Raw genomic sequence first — 17,011 nt, 5'->3', positions numbered from 1 at the left:
TAAGTGGGATGCTCTGATTTCTACTGTTGTGTCCTTCCCATGGGAACATCCCTGACCACAGCCCTCCCCAGACCTGGGAGCAGCTGTCCCCCACCCCAAGCTTGCTCCCAGGCCTCATGCAAGGGGGCTGTGAGGTTTCTCTGTGGGGTGTAGCGCTGCACTCTCCTTTGTAGTTCTGTGGCAATTGTATCGCATCCCCTTGACGTCCCTGTTGTAACCCCCCCCCCCATCCCCGTTGTATCTACCCTTGTGTCTCTTTGTTGTAACCCTGTTGCTGCCCTATCACATTCCCTTTTTTATCCCTGTTGCATTCCCATGGCAACCCCATTGTAAGAGCTCCGTAGGCTCATTGCATCCTTCTTGGCTCCCTGCTGTGTGTCCCTTGCAATACCCCCGTTTAGATCTCACGTGGTGAGGCTGTTTGCAATCCTACAAGTGACTGCACGCTGCCTCGGCGGGGTGAATCATCTTCCCAGGGCTAGGTTTACCCTAACCCTGGTGTAACTGCCCACTCCCTGCAGCCCACTTGCACCCCTCCCTTACACTCCCACTAAAGTCACATCACATCCCTCTGTGTCCCCTCTTGTACCGCCACATTGTCCCTCTAGCGCCCGTGTTGTACCGTATGCACTTTCACTGCAGCCCATCGCATCCCCTGCTTTAACCCCACTGAATTCCCATCACAGCTCCACTGCATCCCCCCACTGCATCCCCCTTTCTACCCCTGTTGCAATCCCCATGGAAACCCCATCACTTCTCCCCTGCATTCCTTCTTCAGCTTCATTGCATCCCCCCTTGCATATCCACTGACGTCCCTCTAGTGCCCACTGGAGCCATCTTGCAGTCCCTGTCGCCCCCTCGTCTCCTTTGTCCCCGGCAAAGCATCCCCATCGCATCCCCGCTTCCACCGCCTCGTAAGCGCCGCTTTCGCCCCTGTCGCAGCCCCTTCCAGCCCGGCGGCGTCCCGCCTCTCCCCCGCGGCATCCCGCCCCGCGGAGCCGCATCCCGCCCCGCGGAGCCGCATCCCGCCCCGCGGAGCCGCCCCGGCGCGGGGGAGGGCGCAGCGGAGCGGCCGCGTTCCGCCGCCCGGCGCTGCCATTACGGCCCGGCCCGGCTCGGATAGGCACGGTGAGAGGCGGGGGGGCGGACGCGGGGCTGACGGTGGCGATGACAGGACCGGGAGGGAAGTGAGCGGAGGGGAGGCCGTTCCGGCGTCCGGGTCTCCCCAGTCCCAGCCGTGGTATCGCAGGGGGTGGGCAGAAGATCGCGAGCAAAGACGAAATCCAAGAAAAACATTAAACTATATATCCAAAGATTTAATTAATTTGCCTTTAATTCCCCCCCTCCCCCAACAATTAATCATTTGGTGGCGAGGGGGTTGGAACAAGATGATCTTTAAGGTCCCTTGCAAAGCAAACCGTTTTGTGACTAAAGGATTCTATGGCCAGCTGCTGCGGTTCGGAGGATGCTGTCATTTTGCCGGAGGAGGATGCTTTGGGGGGGGCTGTGTGCTGCAAAAAGGGACCAGGATGTGGCCCCTGGATACCCCAACCTCATCCTTGCCCAACTCTTTCCTACCCCCTCCCCAGGAGACGGCTGGGTCCGAGCGCACTCGTGACATCAGATGTGCCGTGCATGTTCAGCTGCGTGCGTGTGCGGCAGGATGAGGATGGCGACGGGGTCCAGAAGGAGGATGGGCGCGTTATGAATTTCCAAACCAGCAGCTGACTGGCAGCACAGCCTGCTTGGGTCATGCCTTGCATCCACCTTATGCCCAGGCTGGCTAGCAGTGATGCTGATAGCTTGTCCCTGCATATTCCAAGCCTGGGGTACAGCAGCAGGGTCAGGGACCAGCCCACACTCTCTGGCTCATGTAGGAGCCGTGTTGTAGAGATACAAATGGCTCAGAGATGGACGTTTTGTGAAACACAGCTGCAGAAATAATGATTGCATTTCTGCCATCTATAAATAAATGAAGGTGAAAGGGCACATTTCCCATTCTTGGCTCATTGGAGGCAGGGTTAAGATTGAGAGCTGGCTGACTGACAGACAGAGGTCTTTCAAATATTAATAGATATTAAATTATAACTGCACTGGGATTAGCACCTAAAGGATCCCATAGCAAACTACACCACTGGGAATCATAACAGTTGTTATGTCATCGTTTATAGTCAATATTATTTTTCAGGCTGCAGATGATGCAAGGGTGAGGGAGTTTCCAAGGGAAAGAGTTCACTTAAATGTTCTGGGTTTTTCTTTTAACATGGTTAGTGCTGTGAGTCAGGGCTTCTAGGGGGCCCACCTCAGTCATTGAGGTCCCTCGAAGCCCCTTATTTCTGCAATGGAATCTTAAAATTGGTTGATGCTTTTTCCTTTTCAGATCTTAAAAAAACCCCAGAAACATGTTTTTGTGCTGCTTAGCTTTCAGTGATTCAGTGATCAGTGAGGCATGGACTGCGCTGGGTGCAGGTGGGCTGAGCAAAACCCTGGGTGCAACAGCAGCTGTGCAGCCCAGTCCCGATGAGCACAGCCCAAAACAGCTTTTGTGCCTGAATGTTGGCAGTGATGGCATACATGTGATTCCTGTTTTGTGAAATCACTGCCTGGCCTTTCTCAGGGCTGCCCAGTGCATCAGCTGCCAGTTTCCTCTTCCAGCCCAAGGGCCTTCTGCCTTGGGGTGGGTTTTGTGCTGCTGCTGCTGCCTCTCTTGTGGTGCTTGTAAAAAAATTCAATATACACCTGAGCAGCATTCTTGGAGCCTCCCTGGAGCGACACACTAAGCTTTAAAGAGGAAAAATACCCTTGTTCCATGGCCTTGGGAATGTCCCCAACATGCTGTCCTCTGTAGTGACTCACAGACCCTTTCCACCTATTGGCCCCTCTCTTTGCAGGTGTTGAGACCCTTGTTTGAACCTGACATAGGGGAGGAAGTAGCGAACAAATGGAGATGTGGAGCCTCGACTTAGCATCTGTCCTGGGACCATCCCATTACCTGGGGTGCCTTGTTCTGGGGATCCTCCCAGAGGGGATGCAGGCTGTGGGGGTTAGTGCTTGTTGCCAGTATGGGAACCAGTGCTCCTCGTTTGGCATCCCATGCCCTGCCATATATTCAGTGTGCTCGGCGTTTCACCGCCATGATCACACATCATTTATCAGAGTTGCCTAATTGATGTTTCCAAGTTAATTTATGAAGTGTGTGGAGATCCTTCTGAGAAGCAGTAGCAACACCTGGGGCCACTTGCTGTGACTCTTGGTCACAGGGCACCTCAGAATGATGGATGAGCTGTGGTATGAAGACTTACGACTGTTACCAGAGGGCTTGTTTTATTTTTAAACCCACAGCAGCTTAAAAAGCTACTCTCTAGCTGGTAGCAAAGGGCTGTGCTGGGGCCTGGGGTGATGGTGCCTGGTGTCAGTGCAGCAGGGAGGGTTATCATTCCTGGATGGGCAAAGCACCACCACAGGGCATTGCCACTGTGGGTGCTCCCACGAGCCGGTGAGCCAGTGTCCCTGCAGCACTGATGGGTGCAGGGGTGGCTTTGCTGGGCAGCGGGTGCTGGGGACTGTGGTGATGGTGGCTGCCCCTGACTGCATAGCTGAGCCTGCTGACATTCTCCTGCATCGGAGTTAGCCATGGAAATCAGTGACGATGCTCTGACCACACAGAAGGTTCAGAAGTGCCATGGGGCTGCCTGCGCATCCTGACCCCCTCCAGGCACCCGTGGCCAGCGGGGCCCTGAGCGGGGCTTGCCGGGGGTGCATGGCCGGCATTGGGCGCCGGGGCTCTCGGGGTGAGGGGTGGCTGCCACGGCCCTGCCGAAATGCTCTGGAGTGATGGGGACAGCAGCCCCCGACTGCCCCCGGGCCTGCGGCCGTGGCAAGGGCACCTCTCAGGGATTTTCTGCCTTCGGGCAGAGCCCAGAACTCAATCCGCGTGGCTCCGGTGCACCTGTTAATCGTCTCCCGTGAATTTCACAGCCAAAGTCTGACCGCGAGTTCAGGCCAGCATTTTGCTGCCTCCCCAGTAATTTCCTGCGGCTACGCTCTGCTTCAGCCCGTCTCACACAGGGCAAGCTCCGGAAGGGGAAGGGCGCGGAGAGCGCTTGTAAAATTACCTTTAAGACAAAGAGGAAGGGGATGAGAAGCAGCTTAGCTGGCTTTGTTCTAATAGCAGTAATCACCTGAAGGGCGAGCATGAGCCCGCGGCGCTGGATCCGCGCAGCGCTGCCCGGCCCGCTGGGCTCGGCTCTCCCCGCCGCGCCCCCGCGGCTTCGCCTCCTCCCCGATGGCAGCTTGCACTTTGCTCCTGCTTGGAACAAGTGCACTCAGCGGGCTTTATTGTACAGAAGGCCGTATTTACATAGACAGGGGAGAGGTTGTCAGAAGGTGAATATGAGACGTCTTGAAGGGAAGCTGGTGGTTTAAATGCCCCAAACTCACCGGGCCATCGAGCCTGAAGGGAGGAGTGAAAGCAGGATTGCGATTTTGACCTTGTTCTTTTCCTCTTCTGACTGTGTTTTCAGACACTGCCGCTGCCCACAGCGAGCGGGGCTTGTGCCGAGAGGAGGAGGGGAACTCTGCAAGGTAAGCCGGGCTTTTTAAAGGCTTTCTCCCCGTTTAGCTTTCTAAAAGTGGTGTGGAGATGGAGGCGGAGGTGGTGATCCCGTGTCACAGGGGCTTCCACCATCCGCGCTTTTGGCTTCCCGCAGCCTTCTCTCGTTCCGAGTGCCCAGTGGGAACAATGGCGATTTCCCGTGCTTGATTTCTGCCCTGTTTTAGTCACATAGCAAAAGGCAGAGAGTGCTCTGCCGTGGGCTCCCTCTCAGCCCTGCTCGCATGGATGAGGTTTATCGGTTGCATAAAATGTTTATCTATGAACAAGCCATGCTGACATCAAGGATCTTTCTACAAAACGTTGATTAAATGAATGACGACGTTGTTGAGGCTTGAAGACGGAAATGAGGTTTAGCTTTGTTAAGGAGGTGCCTGGTGGAAATATTTGCAGTATTCCTCAAATTTCAGTTATTCCTATTTTCCCTGGGGGGAGGGGGCAAATCTGGCTGATGCTTCAGAGGTTCTGTACACCGTTTCTCAGGGTCGTGTGTACCGAGGGGGTCCAGCGTGATCCGATGTGACGGTGTCTGGGGGCGGGACGCTGTGACTGAGGTGATTGTGTTTCTGTTTCACGGCATCACATATCGCACACACACCGCTTCTTGCAGGAAGCTGGAAAAAATCTGACTGTCCTGACACGGAGAAATGTGGAGGTGGTGATGGGGGGTGAGTGGCTGGTGAGAGAGCAGGCATTGAGGAGGTTTCGTTTTACAAATGTGGGACAAAAGCGTAGTGCCGAGGAACGGGGGAGCCATGAGTTGATTAGCACGGGGAATTAGAGGAGATGTGTGTGTGGCAGCGTTTAATCTCTTAATGAGAAAAATATACCCAAGCTGCCTGTAGTAGGGAGCGTTCAGGGACAAACATGACATTGTGCAAGAGCTTGCCCTTGCTCCGTGTCCTCCACCTGCTGTCCGTGAGACTTGTCTGAAGGATGCTGGGGAGCAGGGATGGGAGCCTGTTATCCACAGGAAGTGCAAAATGTGGGGCAGAAGTGAGGATTGGGGGTGGGGATAAATTTGTTTCTCATAAGGGCTGGACACCAAAGAGTGCCCTGCCAAGTTGTTTCCTTCTGTTCCCGGGTCCATTAATAGGCTCTGCTTCCTTGATTAGTTGGTGCCTGTGCAGAGCGGTAATGAGAGCTGGGTTCAACTCATCAATTCTAGGTCAGTGGTTGTGTGCTGGGGATTTGGGATCAGGCAGGGGGAGAGAAGGGAGACAGAGCTTGGATGCCTGCTTCTAAAAAGAAGCATGGAGCCTGCCTGAGGCTGGCCCTGCTTGCAGCCATGGGGGGAAAGGCTGCCCGCACACATGGTGGAGAGAGGGAAGGCTGCCTGCACCCCTCGGGGTGCTGTGCTTCCTGTGTCTGCAAAGTGTCCCAAGGGTCATGCTGTGCCCTGTCACCCTGGACATGTTCCGTGCCTGTTAGGAGACTCATTGCCCATTTGAGATGTGCTCTCCTGAGAGGATAACATTGCAGTGATTAGATCCGTTAAGGAGTCAGAAGAAATAGTGGGTTTTAAAACTGAAGGAGACTTTGCTGTGCTCCTGAAGGATATCTGCCTCTTGCAGAGCTGCTTTCCTCCTCATCTGGCAGCAGAGTTCTCATTTAACAATGACTTGTCATAATTTCTGGTGGTTAACCTCAGAATTTTCCCTAAATGCAGGCAGGTGAGGCTGAATAGTGAAGAGCAGCATGGACCTGGATATGCTGAACATGTTTGTCATCGCTGGTGGCACCCTGGCTATCCCCATCCTGGCCTTCGTGGCCTCATTCCTCCTCTGGCCCTCGGCGCTTATCCGCATCTACTACTGGTGAGTGCACGAGCCCCGCTCCTCGCGGCGTGGGGGTGAACCTGTGCCCAGCAGGGCCCCACACACACGGGTCACAGGGGAGTGGACAGAGCTGGGTGTTCCTGCTCCTGATGGCAATAACAGCCGGTGACCTGAGGTCCTCCAGGGCCATGCCAGCTGTGTGCAGCTTTAAACATGTCTGGGAGAAGAAAATGGCTTTTTCCTATTGCATTTTTCCTGTGGAGGCCTCTTGCTGTCCCAGGGGTTTGACTGTGCCAAGGGGCAGCTGGCCAGGGTGCCACTGCAGTGCCAGCTTGCAAGATCTCTCCAAACCTCTTTGGGTTGCTTTCCCCAAGGACAGGACTGAGGCTGGGAAAAGCACTGCCACTGCAGCCTACCCACCAGTCTGGCAGCTGTGTGGGTCTGGTGACCTCCCACCTCATCAATGTGGCTGTGGTGTGGGTGTCCCTGAGCTCACATGCTCCATCCCAGCTGACAGCCTGCTCAGCAGGCAGGCACTTGTCCCTCATCAGTAGTCATGGATGAGACTTTTCTCATCCTCCCTTTTTCTTCTGGAATGGAAAATCAGAGAAGATGGAGGGATGCTTTTCCTTATCCCCTTGAATCTTGTCCTTTCTGATACCAGGAGGCAAGCACTAAATCCTTAAGTCCTTCTTTGTCCCTGGAAATCAGTGATAAGCCCACTGGCAGCTTTCCTCTCTGGGTTTGTTGCAAGGAAAACTGGAGTAAGTCCCTTCAGAAGTCAGGGCAGAGTCTCATCCCCCAGCATGGAGCAGGCAGCAGCAGGCAGACAGCACAGGCAGAGCAGGCAGCGTGTCAGGCTGCCCTCACGTGCTGCTGGTAGATGGTGGCTCCTATAGTTCAGCTCAGGGGTGTTTCCAAATCCAAGTGACCTCGTGTGAGAGGAAGCTGTTTGTCCATCACAGCACTCAGGTGAAGCAATGGGATAAAGCCTGTTTCTTAAGGCGCTTTAATTAGAAGCTTTTTATTCACAGCATCTGAAAGAGGGGGGAGCATGGGATGAAAACCCCAGTGATGGGATTATCACTCTGCAAAGGAGAGCAGGCAGTGTCACAGCCTTCCACTGCCCCATGGGTGTCTGAGTGGTACCAGGTTTGGCAATCAAAGTGGTTTATTTCTTTGGATATGTGAGCGGCTGGTGGAAGCCAGGGAGGACCCTGATGGACTGAGGTTCTGAGGAGGATGCCTGGAAAGCACTGCAGGGTGAGTGTGGTCAGGGTGAAGCCTTCAGCAGCCAGGAGTGGCAGGACAGGGCAGAGGAGGTGCAGGGTCTATGCCAGGAGCTTGGAGAAGCCGGGCTGAGTGGAAGGTAGAGAATGCCCTGCTGCCTTTGTTATTTTGGGGTTGCAGATAAGGAGCTGAGTGAAAATGCACTGTGGGCAGGTTGGTCTGTGTTTGGGTGAGGGAGGGAGCATGTCAGCAGAGGTCAGGACAGTCTTCTTTTGAAGGATGTGGTCCCCCCATTTCTCTCTTCCAGCATTTCTGGCAGTATGGGCTTCTTGCAGGAGTAATTGCAATGCACTGTGTGTCATGGGCACCTCTTCTTTTAGGGACAGCGGACAAAAAGTGTGTGTTTGCCCTTACTCCTCCTTTTCTATTGGCTTCTTTCCAAGTTGGAGTTTTTTGAAGGGTGAAATCACTGTGTTTCCCCATCAGCAGAGGCAGGAGAGGTGTAGGAAGCATGCCACATCGCCCTCCTCTTTCAGCCCCATGTAGCTCCAGCTTTGCAGCACAGTTCCTGCGGGGTCCTTGTGGAAGCTTCTCCCTTCTTCCATAATTCCCTGCCTCCTCCTTCTTCTCCCTGCCAGTCAGCGTCCTCAGTTGGCACAGTCAAGGGTCATGCTGGGCCCCCTCACCCAGGCCTCGCTGCTTTCCCTGCCGCTAATGCGCCTTCCTGCCTGGCAGGATATCCAGGGCTGCCCCGCTGACCCAGCCCTGGAGCCGCTCTGCCTGTGCTGCGACAGGGCTTAATCACTTTAGCTGCTGCCACTAAGTGAGTTAACACCTTGTGAGGGATCAGTTCAGCTTTGCACAGATTATTTTGCCTTCTGCTGAATTGATCCATTAGGATCAGTTGCTAAAAATGTTATCATGTTGCCCATTGGTAGTTCACACCAGTGCCTTTGAGGCAAGGACTCTTAAGACACTTATTAGGGAGAAATTCACCTCTCCTTGTAGGACCGGCACAGAGCTGAGATGCTGCTTAAGTCCCACTAACTCCCTCGAAAAAGAGATTATGCTAAAAGAGGATTTCACTATGCATAAGCTTTGAGTGGGCAGAGAGGTAGGACAGTCCAGAAGTGTTGGTGACCTTGCTCTTGTGTCTTAAATAAACTCTGATACGGCCTATAAAAGTATTTGCCAGTGTCTTGGCCACCAGGAGTAGCCCAGCAGTTGTCCTGACAAGGGTTGTATCTGAGCACAGGGGAATCGCAGACAAAGCAGCCTCATTCTCTGCCGTGGGCTGCACGTACACGTCATGTGTCCGAAGTGTCACCGATAATCTCTGTCCAGGTCCCTCTGGCCAGCAGTTTTGCAGCATCCTCTGAGCAGGCTGCAAGCATTCGCTGGCAGGACTGTCTGCCTCTGCTTTTAGGGGAACAGCATTGGGGTCAGCCTGCTATCTTCTGGGGTGCTAAACCCAGTGTAAGGATGGTCCACTCCAGTCCTTTGTGTGTATCAATACGTTTTCAGAGGCTGTCTAGCTGCTCAATGGGAATTGAGTTTCTGTGGTGCTCCAGGGTGACATGGTTGTTTTGGCTGGGAGCTGATGTGCTTGTCTGTGGGGTGATGTACTCCCATTGATGCAGAACTGTGTCCAAATAACCCTGTGACAGATCCACCCTATCCACCTGTCTACCTTGGCCTGCCCATTCTGTGACATGTGTGCTTAAGTCTCTGTCCTCATACCAGCCTTTGGGCATTTTCTCTTTTACCATTGTTATTTTGTCCCATTTCCATTGCTTAATGAGTTATTTAGGGTATTTTTTTAAAGTTCTTAACAGACAGAATGTCTCCACAAACCATCTGCAGTGCAGCCAGCAGCCAATACTACACCTGCCCAGGGACCACATGCACAGGGTTAATTCCAGTAGTCCTATTATAGCACCAGTGAGAGCCCAAGCTAACTGGCCTTAGTAAGCCAAAAAATCTGTGGCTGCCTTCAGATTTGTCACCTGGCTTATATCATGACTGAGCCCTGGTCTTGTCTTTCTCACTGGTGTTTTCTCCTTGTTTCCAGGTACTGGCGCCGAGCCTTGGGCATGCAGGTTAGATATGCAAACTACGATGACTATCAGTTTTGTTATTCCTATAGAGGAAGGCCTGGATACCGACCGTCCATCCTGATGTTACACGGGTTCTCAGCCCACAAGGACATGTGGCTGTCCATAGTCAAGGTGGGATTCCATTTCTATCATGTTGCTCCTTCCTGAGAGTTGATGGTCCTGGGCTTGGGGGCAGTGTGGGGAGCACAATAATTGCATGCATGGGATAGGATGACTGCTGTAACATGAACACACTGCTTAGCTCCATGCCCATTTCTTGTTACATCCCTTCACCCTATAACATGCAGAGCTGCAGGGGAAGAGCAGTACACACCTGCTGCCTCCATGGGAAGAAAGTCTCGGCCATGCTCTCTCATCATGTCATCCTTGGTACACAAGCTGACTTATTCTGGTGTGCAAGCAACCAGGGCTGCCAGGAGGAGACTGATCCCCCCTGCTCCCACCTGGGCTTCCCACTTGCCATCCTTGGGCTTTGCAGCAGTTCCCCTGCACTGTAACCACTCCTGGTTTGTTTCTTCAGTTCCTGCCGAAGAACCTGCACTTGGTATGTGTGGACATGCCTGGGCACGAGGGTACGACCCGCTCAGACTTGGATGATTACTCCATTAGTGGGCAAGCTAAGAGAATACACCAGGTAAAGCTCCAGCATCACATCACTTTTGCGGAGGGATGTGGGGACGTGAGGGACGTGGGGACAAGAGGGATGCTACGCCCTGTGAGTCTGCCTTGTGTGGCCTCACTCTCTCCCTTCCCAGGCAGCCAGAGCCGCCAGCCTCAAGCTTTTGAGTTGAATTTCTCTAATGACCTGACCCCATGCTGTTGTTCCCTCTCTCCTAACAACGCTCCTTCTGCTCCCTGCCAGTTCGTGGAGTGCATCAAGCTGAACAGAAAGCCCTTTCATCTGGTTGGCACTTCCATGGGGGGGAATGTTGCTGGCGTCTATGCTGCTCAGTACCCAGAAGATATTTGCAGCCTGACCCTCATCTGTCCTGCAGGTGGGCAAGGCAGGGGAGGGGAAACAGAGAGAGGGCAAGCAGAAGCCGGTGCAAAAGCTCAGGGCAGTGCTGGAGGCAGCATAGATGTGTAGTGCAAAGCATTTAGAAATATTTAGTATTTACACTCTGGAAATATCTGGCAAGGCACAAGAGAAAATCACAGCTTTGTGCTGACTACACTTCTCCAGGGGTTTGATGTTTGCCCCACTGTGCTTTGGTTAGAGTCAGGACTAGGGAAAATGGGACAAGTTCTGCTCTGGAGGAAAATGCCTTTTCCCTTGGGATGGCAGGCATTTTACACAGCATGTCTGCAGCCTCTCAGTTCAGGAGTGGGATTCAAGACTGCAACAGGAATGGCCCCCCCATTCTGGCCTCCTGAAAGCCCTAGTGTGCTGAAGGCCTGGGGCTTTGGGAACTGGAGGGCTCTGACCTCCCACCTTTGGGTGGAAGAGCACTTCAGGGCTGGGCACAGGTCAGCAGGGTGTCCAATCTATCCCCTCCATCCCCAGCATCCCCTGGACAGGGGGCTCAGGGAAGCCTGGGCATGATATGCTGCAGGAGGCACAGCAGGCAGAGAGCTTCTCTGCCAGGGAGGCTTTGCTGCATCCCAGTTGTCATAGCAGCTCCTTTCCCCTCCCACACAAGGAAAGCCACTTCCAAATAAGCACTAAGGAATGAAACAAAGCAAATGTTACCTAGCTACCAGGCTCTGGGGGCGTCAAGTTCCCACTCCCCTCTGGGAGAAGTGTTGACTGCCTCTCTGGCTGTTTCTGGATGCAAAACCTCTGTGTGGGGGCTGCAGAAAGGTTTAGGATTAAATTGCTGAGGAATTTTTCTTCAGTGGTTTATGCAGATGGGGCTGCTGAAATTTTCTGTCCAGCCCAGTGCAGTGGCAGCCTGGGCACTAGTGTTTGCATCTGATGACCACATAAAAATAAGCACTGTAGCTTTTGCAGACGTAGGCATGCATGTCTGCACCTCGTGCCATGCCAGCCTGTGGGGGAGCCAAGCCCTGTAGCAGGCTGGGTACCTCTGGATGCATGTTGAAGTGGCTGTATGTTCAGATGTTTTCTCCCCCTCTTTTTATACATTCTTTTCCAAGAGTGAGCAGGCAGGAAGCCAGAGGCAGGGATGAGGGATATCAGTACAAGGATGTTTTTTCTTTTGGGCTATTTGAGGGGATCTCATCTGGATTTCACCCCTTCTCATTGCACCAGGCCTGCCAAGTACTGACAGCAAGTTCATTAAGCAGCTCCGGGAGCTGCAGGAGTCCAGACGCATTGACAGGATCCCTTTAATCCCCTCGACGCCCGAGGAGATGGCAGACATGCTGAAGCTGTGCTCCTACGTTCGCTTCAAGGTGCCACAGCAGGTGAGAAGGGAGGCCTCCACTGTTGTGGAGCTGGGAAAGGGGAGCTTGGAGGTGGTGACAAGGTTTGCTTCTCCCTGACCCTACATGGTGGCAGTTGAGGCAATGCTGGGAGTAGAGCTAAAGCTGCCAACCCCGCCACCACCCAGGTGAGACACACCCAGCCCCACTCCTTGCATTTTTCCAGCATTTTCCCTTCAAACCCTCTTTTCCAAGCTCCCTGTGGCAGTCCCTGCTGGAATTCCTCCTCCCATGGAATTTTTGGCAGCAGGCTGGGATGTGGAAGGGTTTTTTAGTAAATATGGCTGCAGGAAGCATTAAATAAATAAGGCAGCTGTTCTCTGATGTGGAGGGAGATTGTTTGCTGCTTTTTAAGTAAAAGTAATGAAAATGTTAATTGCATCATTGTCAAGCAAGAGGAACTTGGTGAGGGGCTGGCTATTAAACTAGTTTTCCTTAGGAAATCTGGAGTGAGTAGATTGGAGAGTAAGAAGAAAATGTAAGGTAGTGCCCAGACCTTTTGTGTTTTTGGCAAAAGAATATGAGAAAGAAGAAAAGTGCAGTCATGGCTGCGGTGTCTGCTGGCCAGGGGCAGAAATTGGGTCTGCATAATAAAAGACAATATTACTTGTTGCTGAAATATATGTTGCTTAAGCATGGTTTCAACAGCCCCACATGCTTAGTAAGAAACTCATGCTGGGGCCAGACTTGCTGGGAAGACAAGGGCTGCTCTTGAGTGCTCTTGGGCAGGCTCAGCCCTGTGCAGGGCATGGGTCCCCTCCAGCAGCTGTCCCCCTGCTCTCCCTGCAGATCCTCCAGGGCCTTGTTGACGTTCGCATCCCACACAATGAATTTTACCGGAAACGTAAGTGCGTGGGGCAGCCTCCTCACTAGGATTTCCAGCAGGATCCCCGGGGCCTGGGGACCAGCTGTTCCCAGCCCCCATGTCCCTGGCACATGGATGGGTCCCAGCATCCCTGTGCTTTCTTGCTGAGGGTGGGAGGGGGCTGGGAACAGGTTTGGGGACACACCTCCATCACTGGTAGCAATGCACTGTCACCCCCACTGGTGATGGGGTTGTTGCTTCACCCTAACCCTTCCATCTGGGTTAACAAGTACCTATGAGGAGATGTTTTGGCTCAGGGCCCCTCTGCAGCTGGGCTTCGTGGCAGGGCAAGGACAGCCCATCATCTCTGCACGGGTTTCCCATGAGGGGATACTAGCAGGACTGGCCCACATGGCCCCCTTTGAGACTGCAAGGCAAAACATCTCCCTGTAGGGACTGACTCTTCTCTTGCCCCACTAGTGTTTTTAGAAATCGTGGATGAAAAGTCCAGGCACTCTCTCCATGAGAACATGAGCAAGATCAAAGCACCGACACAGGTCATCTGGGGAAAGCAGGACCAGGTAGGCAGCCCCCTGCACATCCCCAACAGACCTGTCTCCATCTCTGCCTGTGCCCACCCATGGGGGCACGGTGGGGGCTGTGCTGCTGAGCTGTGCACTGCTCTCGGGGAGCTGGCACGTGTGTCTGGTCCCCAGTGGGTTTAGACACAGGAGCTCAGCAGAGTGATGGGCAGAAAGCTGACAGCCAGCTTTCCAGAGGGAGGAGAGGGCAGTGCCAGGGCTGGGGAGTGCTAGGGGGCAGGTGGGGGTTAGGTGCCATCACTGAGGCAGCCAAGGGCTGGGAAGAAGAATAAAGTGTCAGTGAAGAGAGTTGTCCTGGCAACTGGGAAGAGATGTGCTGTTTGTGAGCAGGCTTTGAGGCAAAATCTTAGGGTTTGTTTCAGAGGCAGGAGTGGGAGGGAAGATGTGGGAGGAAGCAGGCTGCAGGCATGCAGAGGGCTTTATAAATGCAAACATGCAATTATTTGCTTGCAATGATACCTTCGCAATGAGACAGCAGCTGAAGAGCATACAGGAGAGTTCCCTGCTGCATGCTGAGTCTGGCACCTTGCAGCCTCCCTGCCCTGTCCCCAGGCAGGACTGTGTCTGCATCCCTGCTCCCCGTCTCTGTTGGACCCCAGCAGGGTTTCTGCAGTGTCCAGCAAAACCCATGTCTGACTGTGGCAGTGACTGTTTTTTCCCTGCCACCCAGGTCCTGGATGTTTCTGGTGCCAGTGTTTTAGCAAGCGCTATTCCGGACTGCCACGTGTACATCCTGGAGAACTGTGGGCACTCCGTGGTGGTGGAGCGGCCCCGCAAGACAGCCAACCTCATCCTGGAGTTCCTGGCACTGCTGCACAGCATAGACAACAACAAGAAGCAGGCTTGAGCACGGCAGGGAGCCAAGTGCCCATGCCAGGTTAAATTGTAAAGTACTGAAGCTTTGATACGTTCTCAGGGATCTTGTATGAATTGGGGTCAATGTGCCAAAGTCCCTGAGGAAGGCAGAATCACTGATACCTAAACCTATAGCACCACTGGCACAGCAACCTGAGGTCATTGAGCAACCTCCATAGATGCAGGAACAGAAGCAGAGTATCTCCCTTTTCTACTTAGAGGTAAGGTAGAAATGAGCTGAAATCACCCAGTGCTCATCACACAGCCACCCAACTTACCTGGGTTACCAGCATGTAGTTGTTCATGACATTTACCTAAACTATATATGAAATGTAGGAAGATATCTGGAATCCTGGACTGAGACTGAGACTTAATAATATTTTTACTACTTAGAGTCCATCGTGTTGCATGCTGCTGTGCTGTAAGAGAACCCCCAAGTGCTCCAGGCGTCTGCTTGAGTGCTCTTTGTGTAGCTCCTTATCTCATGATTTATCCAGAAAAAACCTGAAAACTTCATGTGTGGAAATCCAATGACTGTATGTGCAAAAATGTTTACACTCTGAGTGGGTTTTTCTAAATTTCTGAATAGCTCCTGTGTATTTGTAATGCCTTAACGTTGCCCAGGGCGTGGTGTCTGTGCACAGCCCACCTTGCCCAGGGTTGGTTCTACCTGTGGGTGAACACAGCCAGTGACAAGGGGGTGCAGCAGCAGCTTTGCCAGCGCTGTGGAACTGGGGCGATGGAACCGCCCAGGGTGACCCAGCCCCTGGGCCCGAGTCAGCAATAAGCCCATGGCCAGGGTGTGACTCAGCCACCTAGGGTGAACTCCTGTCTCAGCTCCTCTATCACATCGTGCTGCTGAACACCTGGGTGTAAATAACAATTTTCTTAATGAATTCTGTGAATTCTGCAAAAGCCAATGCCACCAGGAACAGGCATGAGGGGTGGGAGGGGGCTGTGTGTGACCAGCACAGGGAATGGTGAGGAGGGGACAGCCCACGAGGTGCTGGGCCATGGTGGGGAAAGGTACAATGTACTTCTGCATCCTCTCCATGACTGCGACTCCTGACCGAGTGAAGCTCTAGGTAGAAAGAGGCAATACAGGCAAGCTGCACTTTACAGGCTGCAAGGTGATGTTCAGGGATGGATCCTGCACCTCTCTGGGCATGGTCCCTCCCTGCCTGTCCCAGGGACAGAGCGCTGGTCCCGGTCTCAGGCAGGACCAGTGGGTGCTGGAGGGCAAAGCAGCGTGTGGTGTGGTGCCCTCCAAGGCAAAGCAGCAGGTGGCTGTCACCCCTCAGTCACCCCCAGCCCTCCTCAGGGGGTGACACTGGGTGCTGTTAGAGTGTCCCCTCCTGACTGGGAACACAGGCTTGTGGTGCTGACAGCTTCCTGAAGTACCCAGATCTGTACATACATCTGAATCTCCCTGTCAGCTTCTTGGCTCTTTTTAAGAGAAGAAACATTGTTCTTTTAGAAAAAATAGAAATTTGCTGTTAATTGCTTGGTATTGTTTCTACTACAGGAGTTGATTTAAAGAACAAGATTGCTGGTACTTTTGTGTGGTAAAAGCCAGAAAAACCTGTTTAGTATCTATATGGTTTCTCATGCCACAGATTGCTGTACACAGAGGATTTATATGGCTATTAAAATCTAATGATTTAAGGAGTCCATGGTGCAATGACTATTTTTTCCTTTAAAGAAGAAGGTGGCTGTCGTGTGGGATGACATAGGGATTTGCTCTGCTGCTTCCTTCCTCTCCATGTTTCTGGGAGATGCAGGTTTTGGCTCAAGGAATATTTCGTAATGAAAAGAGAGATGTTGAAGACACAGAAGGCTCAAGTCTTATTTCTTCAATGACAACACACATTTTCCTTTTATTCATATTATTAGGAAAAGGTGGCACCAAACACTCAAGAAGAAAATAAAACCTCAAGGGGCAAGAGAATTAGGTTTTAAGCACCAAGATTCCTCTTAAAATCCTTGTAAGCATGTTAAATACCAATTTCATCTATTATTGCAAGTCTTACTGAATCCATACACTGTGCTAGGACTAGCATTACATCAATTTGCAGGCAAAAATATTTGCATTTCTCTTTTCCCCAGGAGCCTCTTGAGGCTCAGCAGCTGCACTGTTTGCTGCAGGAGCTGCAGGGAGGGCTGAGGAGCTTCTTCCTGGCTTCTGGTCCCCCTGCCTGTGCCCTGCCACTGCTCCACTGCTGCAGTGATGCATGCATCAAGGTGACCCTATTAATGATCACAGCACAGAGGTGGGAGGGGGTTTCTCCCCCACAGGTAGGGGCAGCTCAGGGCAGCTGCATCATGTGTTGCAGCTTCTTGTAGTTCAGCCATAAAACCCCTCAGGTCTATATTGGAGGGGGCCCAGATTGGTCCCAGAGCAGCTGAGGCTGCTGGAGAGGCACCTGCAAACACACCTGGCTGCTGCTCCCATTAACCCTCGTTTCCTGCTGGGAGCCAGAAAAGCCCCACACCAAAACAAGGCTTACTCCCTTGGTGTTGGCTGCTATCCCCTCGGCACGGAGCTCCCAGTGAGCCCTCCTCACCATCCAGGTACAGGTGTGGCTCTAGGCTGGTTATGGGGCTTGGGAAGGGGCAGAGGCTTCGGC

The 17,011-nt window shown here is 52.9% G+C and overlaps 1 protein-coding gene across 3 annotated transcripts; it reads left to right on the top strand.

The window, feature by feature from the left end:
- The first annotated feature begins 1,040 nt into the window (after positions 1-1,040).
- Positions 1,041-16,052, top strand: ABHD6 (abhydrolase domain containing 6, acylglycerol lipase). 3 transcript variants are annotated; one of them, XM_030283422.4, is made up of 10 exons: positions 1,041-1,128; positions 4,515-4,584; positions 6,282-6,429; positions 9,692-9,848; positions 10,258-10,371; positions 10,600-10,732; positions 11,950-12,104; positions 12,912-12,966; positions 13,408-13,508; positions 14,200-16,052. In XM_030283422.4, the coding sequence occupies exons 3-10, from the start codon at positions 6,311-6,313 to the stop codon at positions 14,374-14,376; spliced, it is 1,011 nt and encodes a 336-aa protein (XP_030139282.1). In that variant the 5' UTR covers positions 1,041-1,128; positions 4,515-4,584; positions 6,282-6,310; the 3' UTR covers positions 14,377-16,052. The 3 variants fall into 3 exon arrangements, with proteins under 3 accessions (XP_030139282.1, XP_004176358.1, XP_030139283.1); XM_004176310.6 differs by lacking the exon at positions 1,041-1,128 and adding an exon at positions 4,182-4,386; XM_030283423.4 differs by lacking the exons at positions 1,041-1,128; positions 4,515-4,584 and adding an exon at positions 5,258-5,280.
- Positions 16,053-17,011: the final 959 nt, after the last annotated feature.

Source organism: Taeniopygia guttata, chromosome 12 (genome assembly GCF_048771995.1).
Source record: "Taeniopygia guttata chromosome 12, bTaeGut7.mat, whole genome shotgun sequence".
Taxonomy (NCBI): Eukaryota; Metazoa; Chordata; class Aves; order Passeriformes; family Estrildidae; genus Taeniopygia; species Taeniopygia guttata.
Note: the sequence above shows the minus strand (reverse complement) of the source record. Positions and strands in the feature narration are given on the sequence as shown.

What these genes read in the sequence shown, in the direction of transcription:
- ABHD6 (XM_030283422.4), top strand. Translation starts at nt 6,311, where the DNA reads ATGGACCTGGATATGCTGAACATGTTTGTCATCGCTGGTGGCACCCTG. An exon ending in TGTGGCTGTCCATAGTCAAG is followed by an intron (nt 9,849 to 10,257) that starts GTGGGATTCCAT and finishes TTGTTTCTTCAG; the next exon opens with TTCCTGCCGAAGAACCTGCA. An exon ending in TCTGGGGAAAGCAGGACCAG is followed by an intron (nt 13,509 to 14,199) that starts GTAGGCAGCCCC and finishes CCTGCCACCCAG; the next exon opens with GTCCTGGATGTTTCTGGTGC.